The sequence below is a fragment of the Ambystoma mexicanum genome, chromosome 9 (assembly GCF_040938575.1).
Source record: "Ambystoma mexicanum isolate Mex_15411 chromosome 9, UKY_AmexF1_1, whole genome shotgun sequence".
Lineage (NCBI taxonomy): Eukaryota > Metazoa > Chordata > Amphibia > Caudata > Ambystomatidae > Ambystoma > Ambystoma mexicanum.
The window spans coordinates 1,213,628,633-1,213,649,147 of NC_090931.1; the positions used below are offsets into that span (position 1 = coordinate 1,213,628,633).

The 20,515-nt window shown below is 49.4% G+C and overlaps 1 protein-coding gene across 2 annotated transcripts in view; it reads right to left on the reverse strand.

Annotated features, from left to right (window-relative positions):
* The window catches only part of UBXN4 (UBX domain protein 4), a 1,027,720-nt gene that overhangs the window by 454,432 nt on the left and 552,773 nt on the right, over nucleotides 1-20,515 (reverse strand). The window contains exons 7-9 of one of the 2 annotated variants that reach the window (XM_069616540.1): nucleotides 6,067-6,121; nucleotides 5,903-5,938; nucleotides 5,409-5,573 (exon numbers count right to left, since the gene is read on the reverse strand). In XM_069616540.1, the coding sequence (XP_069472641.1) occupies nucleotides 5,409-5,573; nucleotides 5,903-5,938; nucleotides 6,067-6,121 (256 nt within the window). The remainder of the gene's footprint in view (nucleotides 1-5,408; nucleotides 5,574-5,902; nucleotides 5,939-6,066; nucleotides 6,122-20,515) is intronic. The other variant, XM_069616541.1, reaches the window with a different exon arrangement.

Here is a 20,515-nt window from a genome sequence, read left to right on the forward strand (position 1 = left end):
CGCAACACTGGAGGTGTCTGTAACGCTCACCTGATTCCCACGGAGGCGCGGCTTCGGGTGCTGGTGCTTCCTTAAGGTGGGGCGCCGGACTTCAAAGATGAACAGGATGGGCCCCTCAACTCTAGCTTCTCAGGCTCGCAGGAATATCCTCCTGTGCGTGAAAAGGGAGTGTTACCCACTGACGGAATGGTGCTCAAGCCTCCCACTCCCTTCCAACCCTCCACGATACCACTTCACGATTCCCCTGTGAAACCTCACCTTAGGATCTGGAAGGAAGAGCTCTCCATCCTGCTTCTGATGCAGGGGCGCGTTGAAACCCAGTTACTTCACTGGATTGAGGATTGGTGTTCAGGTAAGCTTGACTGTTCAGGTAAGACGCAGTATAAATTCTGTCCAAAAGTTCAAGCCTTAATAATGTTCGTAGTCTTATTGCAGCAAGCGTTTAATTCTTATGTCTTTTTCCCCATAGGGGCCGGGGTTCGGTATGCCGGAGATATGGCGCCGACCCGAAGTGAAACGTGCAGCTTCAGTACATGACAGGTAAGTTCGGGATGAGCGCTCAGGTAATGTCTTTGCATTCTCTCATTCAATGTCTTAGCCTTTTTTCCCCTTAGGGGCCGGGGTCCGGCAGCGGCAGGACCCGAAATGAAGTGGAAAAACCCAACGGGTAAGTTTTCAGGAAATTGAGCCTTCCTTATTCCTTTTCTCCCTCTCACCTTTGTTCTTGTCCTTTTTCTCCTAGGCGCCGGAACGTGGCGAAATCCGGATGATCGCCGCTGAAGATGGAGGCGCTTGGAAAAGGTGAGGAAAATGCAGCGCTGCAGCGATCGTAGTGAAATGCCTTTAAAATGATGTCTTCCTTTTCAAGATCGTCGGAGAAATGATTCCGGGATGCAGATTTAGCAGGTAAGGTCTCCTTTCTCCCTTTGCAGATGATCCAGGGTGCTGGCAGGTGTGGCAGAAGTCAGGATGCAGGAGCAGACACGGTGAGCGTCCAGCTGCTAGGTGCAGAACAACGCGAAGCACGTGTGGCTGTTCGGGTGGGGTTTAAATAGCTTTGGAAGAAGTTCCTGGTTTGTATCCTTCCACCGATTTGGTATGTATCCTTCCCCGAACACACCCGGGTGGAAAGTAGTCCCACAGGTAAAGTAGTCCCATCCAGGCCTCAAGAGGGCCTGGATGAAGCAGCAAGGTCTGCATCAGGTAAGTGTGCACCCAAGCACTTACACATAAATCCTCCTTTATGAGCCTGGCGCCTAAGGCGCCAGGACTGGGGTCCACTATGAGCCTGGCGCCTATGGCGCCAGGACTGAGTCCAAAGGGCCCCGACTTGGGCCCGCTGAGACTTCCCAGGAGTGAATGATGTCTGCCTCTGGGGTTGCTGGGCCCGGCCTGGCTCCTTAGAGGTAGGCATCATGACAGTGTCATGATCTCTGCTTCCAAAAGGTCAGGGTTTTCCCAACTCCCTTGGAAGCAGATCCATAACCCAGGTTCCGAGTGCCAACCAGTCCCAATTGGGACCTTTTGGACCCAGTCCTGGCGCCAGTGGCACCAGGCTCATAAATATGCCCAGTCCCAGCGCTGGAAGCGCCGGGCTCATAATGCTTGGGTGGACTTACCTGCAGCAGACCATGCTGCTTACTTGCCTGCCAGTTGAGCCTCTGATCCTCTTCTGTTTGGAACTACTTTTCCTGTTGGGTGGGGCAGGAGCCACTCCCTAGGTTCAGAACACTGGAACTCTTCTGGAAAGCAGGAACTCTTTTCTTACCTAGGCGTGGCTGTGGAAGGAGACACCTTAGCACTACAGGAGGCTATTTAAACCACACCCGATGGATGAATCTTGCTTTGCGTTATTCTGCATCCTCTGCAGCAGAACGCTCATCGTGTCTTCTGCATCTGATCCTGGGCCTAAGGAAAAAGGCTTACCATCCTGAATCCAGTCTTCAGCAACACCTATAAAGACAAGAAAGAACAGGTTAGCATTACGGTCTTCAGTGACAGCGCTTCACTTACCTGGTCCATCGGCTGTCACCAACGCCTCGCGCTGCATTCCGGCATCTGAAAGACAAAGGCTTACCTACTCTTCGTGCGCTCCGGAGGTCTTCGCACTGCATTCCGGCATCTGAAAGACAAAAGCTTACCAACTCTTCGCACGCTCCGGAGGCCTTCGGCGCTGCATCCCGCATCTGAAAGACAAAACAAGGTGCGTTTAAAGACATTGGGGAACTTTAATACTCACGTGCCAGTACTCCTTTCCACATGTAACCCAGTGGGTATTCCAGCACCCTGCAGCCGCTCCGAACTTGTACCTGCAAAATAAAAAGACAGTTAGAGCGCATCGTGAAGCAGGCAACAAGCGCTTACTTACGTGCTTCCAGGCGCTTCTATTCATCACACGGGCTCCATCTTCAACTCACTTCAGCCCGTCATCCGCCATCGCCGGAACCCTGCAAAACAAGAGACATCATTACTAAAGACTTTTAAAGACATTAGAATTACTCGAAACTTACCGTTCGTGCAGTAAACGACGGACAGCAGTCCTCTGAAGTCAAGAGGCCTGCTCCCCTTGTCCAGTGAAGAAACTGGTTACAGCACCCTGCCCCGAGGCAGATGGAGAGCACGGCGTTCACTTACCTAAGGTGAGAGCGTTAACCTTTGGGGTTCTACAGGAGAAGAGAAAGGGAAGAAGAGAGAGACATTCAATAACCCAGTTCATTAATCCCATATTTTCTATCTGCAGACATCTTACCCTTCGAGTCAGACATACAGTGCACAGAGGTCCAGCCCAAAGAGCCAGCCGTGTGTTACACATCACCTTTGAAGATACGGTATACGCCCAGTCAAGACCGGCGCCTCTACGGGAATCAGGTGAGCGTTACAGGAGGTTCCTGTGTTTGTCGTTCAGGAAAGACATTACCAGTTGAAGGCCAAGCTATTTGGCTTAAAATCGGCCCAAAGGTGTTCACCAAATGTTTGGCCCCGGTGGTAGTGCATCTGCAAAGAAAGGGTATCCACGTCTATCCTTACCTAAATGATTGGCTGATCCCACTCTCATGCGCTCCCAATCCGGCTCACTGCCGAGGCCATACGGACCCTAACTTCTCTGAGATTTTCGATAAATTATCAGAAGTCCTGCGTATGGCCATCGCAGAACGTGCTATTACTGGGTTCCCGCCTCAACACTCTCTGAAGAGAGAGTGAAAACCATCCTGGGAACGGTCCGACGGCTATCGAAAGCTTCCATTGCAACAGTCCGATCCATCAAGTCCCTGCTAGAGATGCTGTCCTCCTGCATCAATCTAGCTCCCTTTTGGATACTGCAGACAAGACCACTTCAAGAGTTTCTGGATGCCAGATGGCAGTAAGTCACCGGCACATTGAATGGCAAGATCGCCCTCAATCAGGCATTTCGTCAGGCCCTGCAATGGTGGTCAATTTGCCTGCATCTCCCCCAGGGTGCTCTCTTTTAGATCCCAGTGTATCAGGGTGACAGTCACGACAGACACCTCTCCGGATGGTTGGTGAGCCCAAACAGGACATTCAAATGCCAGAGGTCTCTGGCTCGCGGAAGAGTAGGGGTTGCACATTAACGTCCTGGAACTGCAGGCAGTTTTCTGGGCTCCCAATTCTTTTCGGCCTAAGCTGCAGGGAAGGGTGGCGCAGATCTTCATGGACAACACCACGACCATGGTTTACATCAGGAAACGGGGCAGGACGCGCTACCCCGCACTCTCTCTGGAGGCACAGAATCTGTCGCACTGGGCCATCACTCAACGGATGTTTCTCGTCGCATTTCATCTGGCAGGCGTTCAGAACATGATTGCGGTGCTTCCATGAATAGGAGCTCCAGCAACCAAGAGTGTCTCGTCTCTTCAGTGAGTGGGGTTCCCCTCAAATGGACCTTTTTGCAAAAGCTACCAATGCCAAGGGCTAGAAATTTGCAAGCCGCTATCCTCAGCCGCTGAGTCTGGGGGACGCCTTCTCATTTCCTTGGGGGGCCTGTTCCTGTATGCATTCCAGCCGATAACTCTGTGCTACGAGTGATCAGCACACTCAGACGTTGCCACTGCAAGATGATCCTCATTGCACCGACGTGGCCCAGGCAGATCTGGTACACAGACCTTCTCCATCTGTCGGTGATTCCAGCCATAAAACTGCCTCCACTTCCAGACCTGCTCTCCAGAGAAGGAGGGTCAATTCTGCACCACAACCCAGCGTCTGAGCCTCACTGCCTGGTTCCTGCAGCCTTAGAATTTGGACACTACTCCCTGACTTTGGAATGTAGGAACATTCTGCTAAAGGCCAGGGCCCCCTCTACGCTTGCTTGCTACAAACAGAAGTGGAAGTGCTTTATAGTGTGGTGCCGGCCACTGAGGATTTCTCTGTAGCGCGTGACAGCAGCACAGCTGCTTCTGTATCTGCTCTCGCTTGCCAAGTCTGGCCTTGCCCATGCCTCTATCAAGGTCCACCTGACTGACATATTCCGGTACACCGGGCTCCAGGCAAGCTCTCCCTGTGGTCGCACAAGCTTGATAAGGAGTTCCTCATGGGCCGCTTCAGAACATTACCTCAGGTGAAAGCTCCTGCCCCAGAACTGATGGGGCCTCAGTTTGAACCTACGCACCGGGCCTCTAAGTTTCCGTCATGGAAGACCACGTACCTGGTGGGAATCACCTCGGCCAGGTGGGCTAGGGAAATACAGGCCCTCTCCTGTAAGCCTCTAGACTTGTCATTCCATGCAGGTAATGTGGTTCTGTTAACCCATCCTTCCTTCATGCCAAAGGTTCTGTTTGACTTTGATCTAAACAAACGTTTGGTTCTACCAGTTTTCTTCGCAAACCTGTCTTCACCTTAATGTACGCAACCAAATCTGAAGATAGCCACCAGGGGGTGGAGCTTAGGAGGACAAATGTCATTGGCTGGGGGTGGGGGAAGTATGACCCAAAGTGACAGCAATAGGCTATATAAACCACAAGCAGTTTTAGCTTTAAAGCAAAACTGATTTAATATTACTGTGGATTCCCAACCCGATGACAGAGAATATTCTTGAGCATGTGAATCCATGTAAGACCCCATGCTGGAGAAGTCATGTCAACCAGTTTTGGACAAGCAGTGGAACTCTAGTAGAATGCTGGCAAGGAGGTGGATGGGCACCCAATACCTTAATAAAATGCCAAAAACCACATTTTGGTTACAGTCAATCTGGGTCCGATTTACCCTGCTGACTTATGCCTTCTAACCCTGTGCCTTCAATTAAGCAGTGGCGTTTATTAAAGCCTAGTAAACGTAAACCACAAATATCTGAAATACATTCTCAATGAAGACTACAAGTCCAATGAAGGAAATGCTTGCCTAAACCTCTAGTCCCATGTAAAACATTATTTCTTTTAATCAAATAAGCCATTTACCAATGCAATCTGCTGCCGAATACGCTCCCTGGCAGCTTTTTCTTCAGCCTTCTCTTTCGTCCGCTCCTCCAGCATTCTTTTAGCCAAGTCTTCTTCATGCCTTCTTTTAAACTCCAAAACATCCTTCCCTGTTTTTCTTCTTTCTAGTTCCTTTTTAATCTCATTCTAGACAGAGAGAGATCATAAGATAACTAAAAACAAAGGAACCAAATTCAAATATGGATACAGATACATTTGAACACCTTTGACATTTAAGCCACGTTCTGTTTGGAACCAGACAACTGCACGTTGAAGGATGAATCACTTTTTAAAAATAACTTATTGCAAAAATACTAAAAATCAAAGCCGTCACCCATGCTCAATGGTGCTCATGTGATAATTGCAACATACAGTATGCTGGTAAGAGGTACATTTTGGAACATGCATTATATCTTGTGGGGTTGAAATGCCCCCCAGATATTAAATGACTCATCTGGTCACAGAAAAATACTCACAGGTGCACTTTCATTCAGCCCTCTGCAGTCGAGGACCTGGTGCACATCAGAAAGAGGAGAAAAAGGGAAATAGAAATATGGGTAAAGTAGGGAGTCGGGTAGAGGATAGAAGCATGGGTAATGGGTAAGGCAAATGCAGTGCCTTTTTTCGTTTTCAACATTACCTGCTCCTCTGCTTTTTGTTTCTGTTCTCGCCTTTCCTCAAGTTTTTTCGTTATTCTAAACAGAAGATCATGAATGTTATATTGCAAGTTTGATTTCAAGCATTCTAATTCATGTTGGAGCATTTTTATGCAACAGTAAACCATTGTACATTAAAGGGAATTTAGAAAATCAGTGCCTCAAAGCCCTCCCCAAACAACCACTACGGATAGCGTTTTGAGACTATACGTGTAGGCTGTTTAACAACACGTTTAGATTAGCATGCCCTGTTGCACACAAAGGTATATAAATTAAGGGATGCCCAACACTAGGCCGCAATCATATTGGTTTTTTAAGATTTCCCTCATTAATATGCATGAGATAAATGTGTATGCATTTAGAATGAATATTAATTAGGGTCACCTTTAAACCCAAATTCTTTGCAGACCCCGACACTCACCCGGTCATTGCCATTTCCCTTTTCTGAGACTATTCCAGCTAAGAGAATGCCAAGAGAATCACATTGTTACCCAATACTACAGGGAGAAACTTGTAACAGTAAATGTGGTAAAACCATAATAAAAACTTGTTTTTAATACAGCACTTGGTACTACAGTTTTTTCTGTTCCATAGCACTATAAATAACAAGTGTTAGCATTCGCCAATGCAATGTTAATGAATGTATGAACCTCTGAAAGATGAAGGCCCCATTGTGATTTGAACCTGTGACCTGCTGGCTGAGCACAGATCACACCAGCAGCCCTTCACTCACCAAGCTATCAGATTAGCCACTGTATTCTGTGAAATGTTAGCTACATTCCCCATGAGCTGCAAAAGACTCACGATACAAACTAAATTCTAGGTCAAGACCGGAGGCGAGCATTATGCTTTGACTTCGTTAATGCTACTCTTCAGCAGCTTTTAAAACCTTGCATTTAAAAAGAAAAGGTTGATTGGCCACCAGGGGGGCGCAGAGATGTGGTAACTTCTCTGTGCAGCTCCTTACCCCCCCCAGGCCTGTTGGGGACTAGAGCCCCTCCCCTCCCCCCAGCCAGCCCCCAGACAATTGTGTGAGTAAATCCTTCTGCAAGATAATGTAGTGAGCTGAAAAGGGGTGTGATCTTGAGCCTCAGAAGCCAAAGTTGAGCGAAATACGGCCCTGGATAGAGGACCCGCAGCCAAACCTGCCTCTGGGCCGCCCAGGAGTTCCAGGCAGTGAGTACCTGGGCTTGAGGTTTCACAGAGGCCCAGAGAGGATCCGCCTCAACGCAGACTCCTGCCAGCTTCAGCTCGCCTGGTCTGACCGCCGGAGCCACAGAGTGAGGGAGAAGGTGGTCCCCCTGGAGCGAGAGCCTTTGGTTGGCAGCAGAACGGCCTTTGAGCGACCCGGGAAGCCAGAGTGGAGCAAGAGGAGGGGCGACGTGCTCCATCAGCTTGGCAGGAAGTTGGCCCAGGGCAGTGGGATCGAGGTAGTAATCGGCTACCCCCCGGTGAGGGACAGTGCTATCAGGGGGGGATTTTAGCAGCCCACGGAAGAAGCCTGGAGGCTGGGCCCCAGACTAGGTTGAGGGGGGACCGACCAGCACAGGAGCAACAGCGAGCAGCAGTGAGTAACGGTACAGAGGCCCACCAGAAGATCGGCCGAGAGTGAGGCCTAGCAGGACGGAGTGTGACAGGCCCATGAGTGTGGAACTTCCCTCATGGTGGTCTGGCTCAGGAGATGGCGCAAGAGCGGGGTCCCCAATCTCTGATCCCCCCGGTTGCCTGTAGTAGATCTGGGGCTGCACCAACAGACTTGCGCCTGGAGTGGCCACGGGAACTACCCCTTGAAAAGCCTCACTGGTTGGCCAACTTGCTTGGGGAGGACGAAGCCACTTGAGCTTTGCCCTTCCTTGATTCGGCTCAAGACCCCACCCCCGTCAGAAGACGTGGGAGAATCTACATCTGGGGGGTCTTATAAGCTGCTTGACACTCCACGTCTACCCCCACTGGAAAAAGGGGCCCATATCCCTCAGAATCAGCCCAAGATGCTTGCTTAAGTTAACTCGGCCAGCGACAGTGCGAATCCCTCTCAAAGTCGCTGCAGGGACAACTGGCGGAGGAGAGAGACTGGGTGTTAGGCAGAATTATATGCAGTACCCTTTGGGAACACTACACACAATTAAGACTACAAGTGACAGCACAATTTCACCTTTGGTACAAGCCTGTACTACACAGTTATAGTGGTAGTGGTAGTGGTAGCAGTAGCGGAGCAGCCAGACTTACCTAGTAAGTGAGCATGAGCAGTACAAATAGCTATACAAAGGACAGCAATTACTATGATTCAGGCAAACACTGACTCAAGGTTTCTAAGTAAGAGAATATATGGGATACATTACTCACCGTAAACGTGTTTCTGATGCTTGTATCTGCTTAGATTCACATGCAGTGCATAGGCCGACATCTAGTGGAAGCTGCGGAGTATTACAATTTGTTTTTCGAAACTCGAAAATGGGCGCTGACACAGGGCGTGCCAGTAATACTATCCCAAGTGTGACGTCGACTGTATCCATGATCCCTCACGCGTCTAGGACCCTCGATTTGTATTTTTTCTGACATGAGGTAGCATGAGGAGTAGCGCGAGAACAGATTATCCAAGCAGATAGAAAGATGAGACTACAAGCATCCATGCATCTTTTCTCAGAGGGGAGGAAGGGTGGGTCGCATGTGAATCTAAGCAGATACAAGCATCAGAAATACGATTACGGTGAGTAATGTATCCCTTCTTAGGCTTGTGGAATCTGCTTAGATCCCATGCTGTGCATAGATTAGCAAGCAGTGTTAGAAGGAGGTGGGATGTGAGAAGGGTCATGAGCAAATAAATGTCTTAGAACCGCTTGTCCCACTTGAGTATCTGTCTTGGAATGAGTGTCAATGCAGTAGTGCTGAGTAAAAGTGTGAATAGAGCTCCAAGTAGCTGCTTTGCAAATGGTGTCAAGGGGTACATTTGCAATGAAAGCCAGAGTGGCCCCAATGCTTCTTGTAGAGTGGGCTCTTGGCGTGAAAGGCAGAGTTTTTTCAGAAAGGGAGTAACCCAGCTGGATACAATTTATAATCCACTTAGAGATGGCGTCTTTAGAGACGCGATCTCCCTCTCTGCCTGTAGATACGGAGACAAACAGTTGGTCTGTTTTCCTTAGCGGCCTGGTCTTGTCTACATAGTATAGGACCGCCCTACGCACATCTATGTTGTGTAGTTTCACCTCAGCAGAGCTTTGGGGTTCTTGGAAGAAAGCCGGAAGCTCAATGGACTGGTTAACGTGGAATTTAGAAATAAACTTAGGTGAAAACCTAGGGAATGTTCGTAAAACCAGTTTATCTTTATGAACAGTAAAGAAAGGATCCTGCACTGACAGAGCCTGAATTTAACTGACCGTTCTTATGGATGTAATGGCTACTAATAAGGCAGTTTTATATGTCAGGTTTTTGAGAATGCTTTTAGGCATGGGCTCGAATGGGGGGCCCATGAGTCTAGCCAGCACCACATTAAGGTCCCTTGCTGGTGGTGGGTTAGAAATTGGAGGGTGGAGTCTCTTTACCCCTTCCATGAAGGCTTTAACCACTGGTACTTTCCAGCACGATACCTTGTTATGGGAGGTGGTGTATGCTGACAGTGCTGCCAGGTGTACCTTTAGTGAATTAAATACCAACACTGCGTCCAGCAGGTGGAGCATGTAGGTGACAATAGTGGAAGGAGTGCAATCAACTGGGTTGATTTGCTTATTCTGGCACCAGATAACAAATCTTTTCCATTTGTCAAAATAACAGTGCCTAGTGTTGGGCTTCCTAGATTCCTTTAGGATGTCCATGCACCTCTGTGGTAAATTGAGGTGTCCAAACTCTAAGACTTCAGGAGCCATGCTGCCAAGTTCATTGAGCTGGGTGGAGGATGCAATGTTTGACCTTAGTGCTGGGATAGTAGGTTGTACCAGCACGGGAGTCTGATGGGTTGGCACGCTGCTGGCCTGCACAGGTGTGGGAACCACGGTTGTCTCGCCCACATGGGAGCAACTAGGATGAGCGTCATCGATTCCCTGTGCATCTTGTTGACCACCTTCCTCATTAGAGGAGTTGGTGGAAAAGCTTAAGCAAACATCCCTGACCAGTTCGTCCACAGGGCGTTCCCCTTGGAGCCTGGCCGGGGAAACCTGGATGCGAAGTCTGGGCATTGTCTGTTTTCGCTTGTGGCAAATGGGTCTATAGTGGGGAAACCCCACTGTGAGAAGATGTCTTCTACGACTTCTCTGTGTAGAGATCACTCGTGTTCTCTTTGGAGAGGATCTCTGCTCAAGGCGTCTGGTAGTGAAATGAGATCCCCTGGAACATGTTGAGATGACAGGTAAATGTTCCGTCTGAGTGCCCATATCCAATATTTCTGGCCAAGCTTGGACAGATTTGGCGAACGAGTCCCTCCCTGCTTGTTTAGGTAGAACATTGCTGTTGTGCTGTCTGTTAAGATCTGCACTGACAGGTTCAACAGGTGGGGCTCGAAGCGCTCTGAATACTGCCAGAAGCTCTAGCAGATTGATGTGATTCTTGGCCACTGTGTGAGACCAGAGACCCTGAGCTGTGTGGTGAAGGAAGTGTGCTCCCCACCCTGACAGGGATGCATCTGTAGTGACTACAGCCTGTACTTCTGGATCGTAAAAGGGTTTCCCCTTTGACAGGTTCTCTCTTGTCCACCAGTGAAGACTTTGTACCAGTGTTGGCGAAACGACCACTAGATCGTCCCACTGACCACTTGCCTGAGACCACTGTTTCGCCAACCATTCTTGCATGGGACGCATGCGCAGTGGGGGACAAGTAAATACATGACGCTATCATGCATAGCAAACGCATCGTTATCTGGCGACCGGGCAGATAGAGGAATTTGCAGTAGTAGATTCCGAATTCTTTCCTCCGATGGAAAGGCCAACCCCTCTTGAGTGTTTAGTACAGCTCCTAGGAACTGTTTGGAGGTGCTTGGCACCAGGCTTGATTTTTTCTCGTTCATGGAGAAACCCAATTCGAAGAGGAGGTCGATCGTTCTCTGAATGTTTGAACTGCAAATTACTGGGGTCTCCCCCATGATGAGCTAGTCGTCCAGGTATGGGTACACTGGGATTGCCTCCCTGCATAGGTGTGCCGCCATCACTGCCAGAACCTTGGTGAATACCCTTGGAGCCGAGGCTATACCGAAGGGCAGCACCTTGAACTGGTAGTGCTGACCGTCCACCGTGAAGCGCAAGAATCTTCTGTGCGCTGGGAACATGGAAATATGGAAATAGGCATCTTTCATGTCCAATGTTGCCATGTAATCCCCTTTTTTAGGAGGGGTATTACCTCTTGGAGAGTAGTCATGCAAAACTTTTGGGGCTTGACATACTTGTTTGCAGGGCGTAAGTTTAAAACTGGGCGCATTGTCAGCTCTTTTTTTGGCACAAGGAAGTAAGTTGAATAAATACCCTCGTTTACCTGTTTACCCGGGACAAGTTCGATCGCGTCCTTTTCTAGAAGATTGACGATCTCCTCGAGGAGGATCATCTGGTGGTCCAAGGAATGTACTTTTTTGTCGTGGGGGTGGTTTTGGGGACGCTCGAGCAGTTCTATGCAGTATCCTGCGGACACTGTGGACAGCACCCATCTGTCTGATGTGATCCCTTCCCAAGCTTGGGTGAAGTTGGTAATGCGTCCCCCTACTGGATATGCGTCGGAAGGGACCCCCTCTCGGCGTCACTGTTTTGCGGGAGGCTACCTCTGCTGGGGCTGCCTCTTCCCTTACCACGGCCCTTCTAGTTTCCCCTGTTGTAACTCTAGGAGTTGGAGCCTCTTTGTGAATTTTGGCCGCATGGGCGACGAAAATTGCCATTCCCTCTTTGATTAGGGGGTTTGTTGGTCAACTGTCCTATCTTTGACATTTTTTTAATGAGTCCTCTACCGCCTTGCCAAACAGTAGATTAGGCTCCACCGGCATGCCGATTAAGGATGCTTGTGTCTCGGGTTTAAACCCCGACTGTCTTAACCAAGCATGTGTCACGACCCTTGCCCAAAACCCCCTCTGGCAAACCCATTGGCCAGGTGGAGTCAGGACTCGGGCCTCTAGAGCCTGGCATCCTCTTCAAAAGCCCTCATGGGGCCAGTCCTGGCGCCTAGGGCCCAGGCTCATACACCATGAATAACAATGTGCTGGGGAACTACTTTATTGTAAGCCAACATGGAGGCATCCACATAGCTTGGTTTCTAAGAACCAAGCTATGCAGTCTAGTGTTTTGGGTGCAGCAGGCCTGGAACTACTTTCCCTGGTACTACTTTACCTGGGCTATATAAACCACACCCTGACTGCAGAACATGCTTCGTGTTACTTTGCAGCTTGCAACGTGACGCTCACCGTGTCCAGCTATTCCCTCGAACCTCGGAGAAGCAGAACCTGCAAGGAGACAAAAAGGATCATCATTAGCAGCAGCATCTTACCTGCAGTCTTCATCTTTAAACACTCGCAGCTACTGAGAACAGCTTCCTCGAATCTGCACGCCTCCCGGATAGAACGACCTGAAAGAGGAAGTTAGAGGCAACATTAAAGAAAGCTGTATAGACATTTACAAATTACGAACTGCTCAAAAGGCTTACCTGGCTGGTCGCCTCTCGGCTGGCACCACTCCGGACATTCCACTCGCGCTGAAGAACTCTGCGACCTACAAGGAAGGAAAACACAGGTTAGCAAAGGCAAGACTTCGCAGCGCTGCGCATAGCGCCTACTTACCGCATCATAGCGCTCTTAATGCCAGTTCGCCGCGCTGAAGCTCTGTATACCTAAGGGAGAAAAAAAAGAGACATTTTAAACAAAGAAAGGCATGCAGGATAGCAACAAAACTAAAGAACAGCAATAAGACCTACTTGAACAATATCAAACGGGCCGGCGTCAGTGAAGTAACTGGACCGCACTCGCCCATGAAAGACAACGCGCCCCTGAAAAGAAGGCAGGACGGAGAGCACGCCTAATTTTACCACAAGGTGAGGAGAGGGCGCCAGAGGGACTGAAAGCATACAGGGTGGAGGGAGAATACTTACCCCAGTCCGTCAGTCTTGAACACAGTCCTCCTGTATTTTCAGGCAGAACCTTCCCTGCAGACCACATCAGGGCAAAGCTGAGAAGCATACCAGCGAGTAACCCAGCTGAGTGGCGTCCCTGTGGATACCAGGTGAGCGTAACAGAACACGAAGCCTACCATAACAAATCCACCTGGGCGCCATGGAGACATCAGAAATGGACCAATTGGCCCAATTACTAGGAGAGCTTCGTGCTGAGGTTCATTCTGCCCGACAAGAGACTAATGCCCTCCGGAGAGACCTAATAGTGACCAAAGAACGCACTGAAGAGATTAGCAGGCAATACTTGCAATCACAGGCAGGACAGACACCTCTACCTGGAAGCAATCCAACAATGCAAAACCCCGCCATACCACCCACTCTGGTACAGATCACGTTACCTGGAACAGTGCCCCGGGCACCACCAGAAAGGTTCTCAGGCGACCCACGGAAGTATTCAGCATTCATCAATCAGTGCCGCCTTCATTTTCTTTGTAGGCCTGGAGCATTTCCAAACGACCAAGCTCGGGTAGCTTTTGTCGTTTCATACCCGAGTGGTAGTGCAGCAGATTGGTCGGTGCCGTTGTTAACCCATGACAATCCTCTATTACATGACTTTGGGGGGGTTGCAGAGAGAAATGGAAAACTTTTTACTCGCCAACAAGCAGTAGACAATGAACTCTTGTTCCTCCGACAGGGGAATCAAGACTTGTTAACGTACATTGCTACCTTCAACAGACTGGTTGCCGAAGCTAGGTGGCCAGAAAACAAAGGAACCAAATTATTCCATCGAGGCTTAAGAGGCGAATTAAAGGACGTCTTAGCCCAGGTGGTTGATCCACCCAGAGACTGCAGAATTCATAAATCTGGTCGTGCAGCTAGACCACCGGTTGCAGGACCGAAAGGCAGACCGGTCTAAGACAGACACTCGGAACGTGCATGTTCGACCAAGGGAAAACACACCCCGTGTACCCGAGAATGCTGTAGAACCCATGCAGATTGGAGGGATACGGCCTCCATTAACAAAACAAGAGCGGGACAAAAGAAGACAACAACAGCTTTGTTTGTATTGTGGGAAACCAGGACATTTCCTGAAGGACTGTCCAGTAAAACCCCCAAGAAGAACAGTCAGGGCCACAGAGAAGGATGAAGCTAAGTAATCGGGAAACTACCAAGCTCGATAAACGTAGAGGTCAGTTTGTCGAGTGAGAACAAAGAGTTGCTGACCTCGCACTTTGCAATACCAGTGATCTTAATTAACCACCAACAGTCGTCAAGAATGCATGCCGTTGAAGCATACATCGATAGCGGAGCAGTTGGAAATTATATTGATCAAGAACTGGCAGAAGAGATGGGGCTTCCTTTGTGTTCTAAGCCAACTATGGACAAGGTAACCACCGTGGATGGGACAGAAATCGCTTCCGGACCAGTAACCCAGTGCACAGCCTTGCTGTGTCAGGACGGACATCGGAAGTCTATTTCATTCGATCTCATCAAGGCACCTCAGTTCAGGCTAATAGTAGGGATGCCATGGTTGGTTGCTCACAACCCTTTGCTAGACTGGCGAGCATGAAAATTAACCTTCCCCGGTGACTGCTCCCCTGCCTGCTATTACCAAGAGGAGAAACCCGACGTCTGTATCCCCATGACTCCCGGAGCGACAGTATCAACCCTGGGAGCAACCAATACCTTGCCAAGTGAATACCATGATTTCCAAGATGTTTTCCGAAAGGACCAAGCCAATACATTGCCGCCGCACAGGCCCTATGACTATCAGATTGACCTTGTTCCTGGTGCACAAATCCCTTGCGGCTGGATGTACGCTCACAGAACCAGAAAACCTTCATTTGAAATCCTATTTAGACCAGTACCTTGCAGACTGATTTATCCGTCCTTCGAAGTCCCCGCAGCCAGTCCTTTGTTCTTCGAACTGAAAAAGGAAAGAGACCTGAGAACCTGTATTGACTACCGCGCATTGAACCAGATCACTGAAGAACTGCTACCCCTTGCCACTTATCCCTGAGATGCTAGGCCAAGTTAAAGATGCCCAGATGTATACTAAATTAGACCTTCGAGGAGCGTACCACCTGGTCCGAGTCAGAAAAGGAGATGAATGGAAAACCGCCTTCCGTACTAAGCACGGCTTGTTTGATTATCAAGTCATGCCCTTCGGGTTATGCAATGCTCCTGCTGCATTCCAATATTTCATGAATGACGTCTTATGGGAGTTAATTGATGTGTGCGCCTTAGTGTACATAAACGACATCTTAGTATACTCAGCCTCGGAACAAGAGCATGTCAGGCATGTTCGTTCAGTCCTCACCAAGCTCTGTCAACATCGCTTGTTTGCAAAGCTTGAAAAATGCTTTTTTCACGTCACCGAAGTAGAATTTCTTGGTTTTATCCTTACTCCAGGAGGCATCAGAATGGAAGCGCACAAGGTAGATGCCATTCTGAATTGGCCTTCACCGACCTCTCTGAAAGGGATACAAAGCATGCTGGACTTTGCAAACTTCTAACGCCGGTTCATCCAAGACTTCTCTCAGGTTGTGCACCCAATCACAGTACTATTAGGAAAAGAAAAAAAAAAGTTTGCTTGGACCGAAGAAGCAGAAGAAGCCTTTCAGGAACTTAAACAAAGGTTTACCTCCGCTCCAATCCTGCGACATCCTCGTCCAGACCTCCCTTATGTCGTTGAAACTGATGCGTCCAGTCACGCAATGGGGGCTGTCCTTTCACAGAGAGACCCGGAAACCGGCCAGCTACATCCTGTGGCCATCTGGTCGAAAAAGCTCTCACCTCCAGAGATTAATTATGCCATCACGGACAAGGAACTCCTGGCTATCAAATCCGCCTTTAAAGCCTGGGTGCACTACCTTCTGGGGGGCCAGACACACCCTAACAGTCATCACAGACCACCGAAACCAGCAATATCTCAAAACAGCTAAGGCCCAGTGCTCGCGCCAATTATGGTGGGCCCTTTTCTTCGCCGAATATGATTATGTAATCACATTTCGACCAGGAGTCAGAAACGGAAAGGCGGATGCCTTATCTCGCATGGGCATAAATGAAATAGTATATACAACTCCAGACCCAGTACCTATTATACCTGAAGACAAACCCTTGGGTATCACGACAGCCTTAACACAAGCAGAACTACGAAAAGAAATCCAACGGACAATGAATCCTGATGCCTACCTCGCATGGCAAACTCAAGGAGAACAATATACCATCAAGGACCACCTACCCTTTTTTAGGGTATCGCCTATATGTACCCAAGAAGGAATTACAACAGCATATTATTTCAAACTATCACGATTCACTGATCGAAGGGCATCCTGGGATCGCCAAAACCCTAGCTAAGGTGAAAGAGAACTTTTGGTGGCCTACCTGGCGTAAGGACATCATTCAGTATATTCAGTCCTGCGGTGTCTGTGCACAAAATAAATCACCGAAACAAAAACCATCTGGTCTCCTACAACCATTGGACATTCCTCCAGTTCCATGGCACACTCTTTCCCTTGACTTCATCACTGATCTACCTCCAAGCCAAGGCTTCAACACCATCCTTGTAGTTGTGGACTTATTCTCGAAGATGGCCCATTTTATTCCTCCCAAAGGCCTCCCAGATGCAGCCACTTTAGCAAAAGTGTTCCTGGAGGGAGTGGATAAGCTACATGGCTTCCCTTCGGTTCTGGTCTCTGATCGAGGCAGTCAGTTTGTTTCAAACTTCTGGAATAAATGCTGTGCAATGGTGCAGATTGACGCTCAGCTAGCTACCAGTCACCATCCCCAAACGGACGGCCAAACCGAGAGAACCAATCAGACACTCGAGCAATATTTACAGTGCATGCTGCACCACGAACAAAGGAATTGGAAAGACCTACTATGGATAGCCGAATATGCATATAACAATTCTTTGCATTCAAGCACGGGACAAACGCCCTTCTATACCCTTCATGGCAGACATCCATGTACCTCTGAACTAGACCTTCCAACCAGCTTGGAAATGCCAGCGGTAAAAACTCTACACACAACCATTACTCGGGCTTTCAAAAGGGCAAAGGAACACCTTATTCATGCCAAAGAAAACAAAAGAGATTCGCCGACCAACACCGGAAAAAGGCCCCTGATTATCAAGTAGGATGCAAAGTTTGGTTAGCCGCTAAATTTGTACCCAAAAAGGGAACCCGGACCTTTCATCCCAGATTCTTAGGACCCTATACCATTAAGGCAATTATCAACCCAGCAGCCGTGAAACTGGATTTACCACCTAATCTACACATCCACCCGGTATTCCATGTGTCCCTCCTGAAACCAATGCAACCCGGCACACGGATTGGGACACCACCTAAGCCCATACTTGTTGACGGAGAACCAGAATTCAAAGTCAAAGATACCTTGGACTCTAAATACTCTAGGACCAAGCTATATTATCTCGTCAATTGGAAAGGATTTGGACCACAAGATAGATCCTGGGACCCAAGTGAGAATATCCACGCACCACGTCTAATCAGGAAATTACAGACCTTCCCAACCAAACCTGAGCCAGACAGAAGGAACACCATGGGAGGGGCCTTAGGGGGGAGTGCTGTCACAACCCTTGCCCAAAAGTCCCTCTGGCAAACCCATTGGCCAGGTGGAGTCAGGACTCTGGCCTCTAGAGCCTGGCATCCTCTTCAAAAGCCCTCATGGGGCCAGTCCTGGCGCCTATGGCGCCAGGCTCATACACCATGAATAACAATGTGCTTGGGAACTACTTTATTGTGTTGTCAGCCAACATGGAGGCATCCACATAGCTTGGTGCCCAAGAACCAAGCTGTGCGGTGTAGTGTTTTGGGTGTGGTAGGCCTGGAACTACTTTCCCTGGTACTACTTTACCTGGGCTATATAAACCACACCCTGACTGCAGAACATGCTCCGTGTTACTTTGCAGCTTGCAACGGGACGCTCACCTTGTCCAGCTATTCCCTCAGAAAAGCAGAACCTGCAAGGAGACAAAAGGATCATTAGCAGCAGCATCTTACCTGCAGTCTTCATCTTTAAACACTCGCAGCTACTGAGAACAGCTTCCTCGAATCTGCACGCCTCCCGGACAGAACGACCTGAAAGAGGAAGATAAAGGCAACATTAAAGAAAGCTGTATAGATATTTACAAGTTACGAACTGCTCAAAAGGCTTACCTGGCTGGTCGCCTCTCGGCTGGCACCACTCCGGACATTCCACTCACGCTGAAGAACTCCGCGACCTACAAGGAAGGAAAACACAGGTTAGCAAAGGCAAGACTTTGCAGCGCTGCGCATAGCGCTTACTTACCGCATCATAGCGCTCTTAATGCGCCATCATTTACCAGTGGGGCTCAACCAAGCCAGTTCGCCGCGCTGAAGCTCTGCATACCTAAGGGAGAAAAAAGAGACATTTTAAACAAAGAAAGGCATGCAGGATAGCAACAAAACTAAAGAACAGCAATAACACTTACCTGAACAATATCAAACGGGCCGGCGTCAGTGAAGTAACTGGACCACACTCGCCCATGAAAGACAACGCGCCCCTGCAAAGAAGGCAGGACGGAAAGCATGCCTAATTCTAGCACAAGGTGAGGAGAGGGCGCCAGAGGGACGGAAAGCATACAGGGGTGGAGGGAGGATACTTACCCCAGTCAGTCAGTCTTGAACACAGTCCTCCTGTATTTTCAGGCAGAACCTTCCCTGCAGACCACATCAGGGCAAAGCTCAGAAGCATACCAGCGAGTAACCCAGCTGGGTGGCGTCCCTGTGGATACCAGGTGAGCGTAACAGCATGCCTCTTAATGACAGTGCTCTCTGCTATTAGCCTGCCGGAGTTATCCGCGGCATCAAAGGTTGCCTTAAGCATGCAACCGGACACGGCTCTCCCCTCCGACGCAACCTGTGCCAACTGGCCCTTTAGAGGTTCCGGTGCAGAGTCGATAAGTGCAGCAACTTGCTCCCACTGGTGGCAGTTGTAACTAGCCAACATGGTGGTGGAGTTGGCAATCCTTGCCTGGTAGGCGGAAGTGGAGGCTACCTTCCTTCCCAACCCGTAGATCTTTTTTGCTCTCCTTGTCGTGGGGAGCCTCAGACGAAGATAGGGGCGTTCCCGCCCTCTTCTGGGTATTAGTCACTACCAGGGAGTCAGGTTTCAATGGCCCCTTTATGTAAAGCGGGTCTGATTGGGCTGCCCTGAACAATTTTTCGATTCTGGGGTTTATAGTAGTCCACCCCAGTTTGCTCGTCCAACGTTACCAATTCTGGATCCTCATATTGTAGTGGATCCTCACTATACTGAGTGTATGGCTCTACGTAGAAAGGGTCAGAAGACAGACTTTGCGTTGGTGCCTCAACTCGAGGTTTCTTATCAGGGGGTTGCGGGTCCCTAGACCCTGAGGGAGTAGCCCTGTCAGTGGTATAGAAGAGGAATTGATCTGGGTTCTTGGCATAGAAGTCTGCTAGGGATGACATTCTAGACATAACTGTCTATATCCTCACTGGACCATTCTTTGGAGCTGGGGATTACTCTTTCCTGGGAGGGTTCCCCTGCTGTGACCTGATTGGACCTATGGGCTTGTGCAGGGGTCTTGGCTAGCTGTTTATCAGAAGACTTAGCACTGTCTTTATGTAGCAGAGGTGTAGAAGAAGGCTGAGATGTTTTCTTCTTCTGTTTTCCCCCCTCCCCATGAGTGGAAGAGTGCTTCCCTGGCGTTTTCACCTTCTCAGAGCTTTTCGACGTCTGGCGCTGAGATTCGGGGGTAGAGTCCTTTTCCTTAGAGTGAGGACGTCGGGATACGGGAGCAGCCGTCGAGCGGTCTGCTGACGCCGACTCCTGGAGTGCGGCCTGGGGATGGAGGTCGGCTTCGTCTTCTGACTATTGTACCTCCATAACTTTGGTGAGTGAGGCACTCTTGGCAACAGTGGATGGTTGCCTGGTGTCATGCGGCGATCTTGACCGAGAACGCCCAGAGGACACCAATTCGGTGGACCGTTCTTTGTGTGCCTCTTTCCGAGAACTCGACACGCGCATCGAGTCTCGGTTGGACTACGAGTGTTTAGTGGAAGTGATGTGGGTAGCGCTCGTGTCGCCGGGTGTGCTCCCCATAGCTGCCCTGCCGGACAACCTTCCGAAGTCAGGGACTTGCGCTTGGCTGTCTTTCTACACCATGTTGTCCTCGCCGTCCGATAGTACGGCGTCACTGCCAACACTGAAGGTGCCCTCCGCTTCCATGGCCTCTCGTTGCCTGGTGTGGTGGGCCCAACATTTGGTCGAACGGTCCTTTAGATTTTTAGCCTTGAAACGACTACACGCTCTGCAGTTCGCCTCAGGGTGGTCCCTCGGCAAGCAGAGGTTACAGGT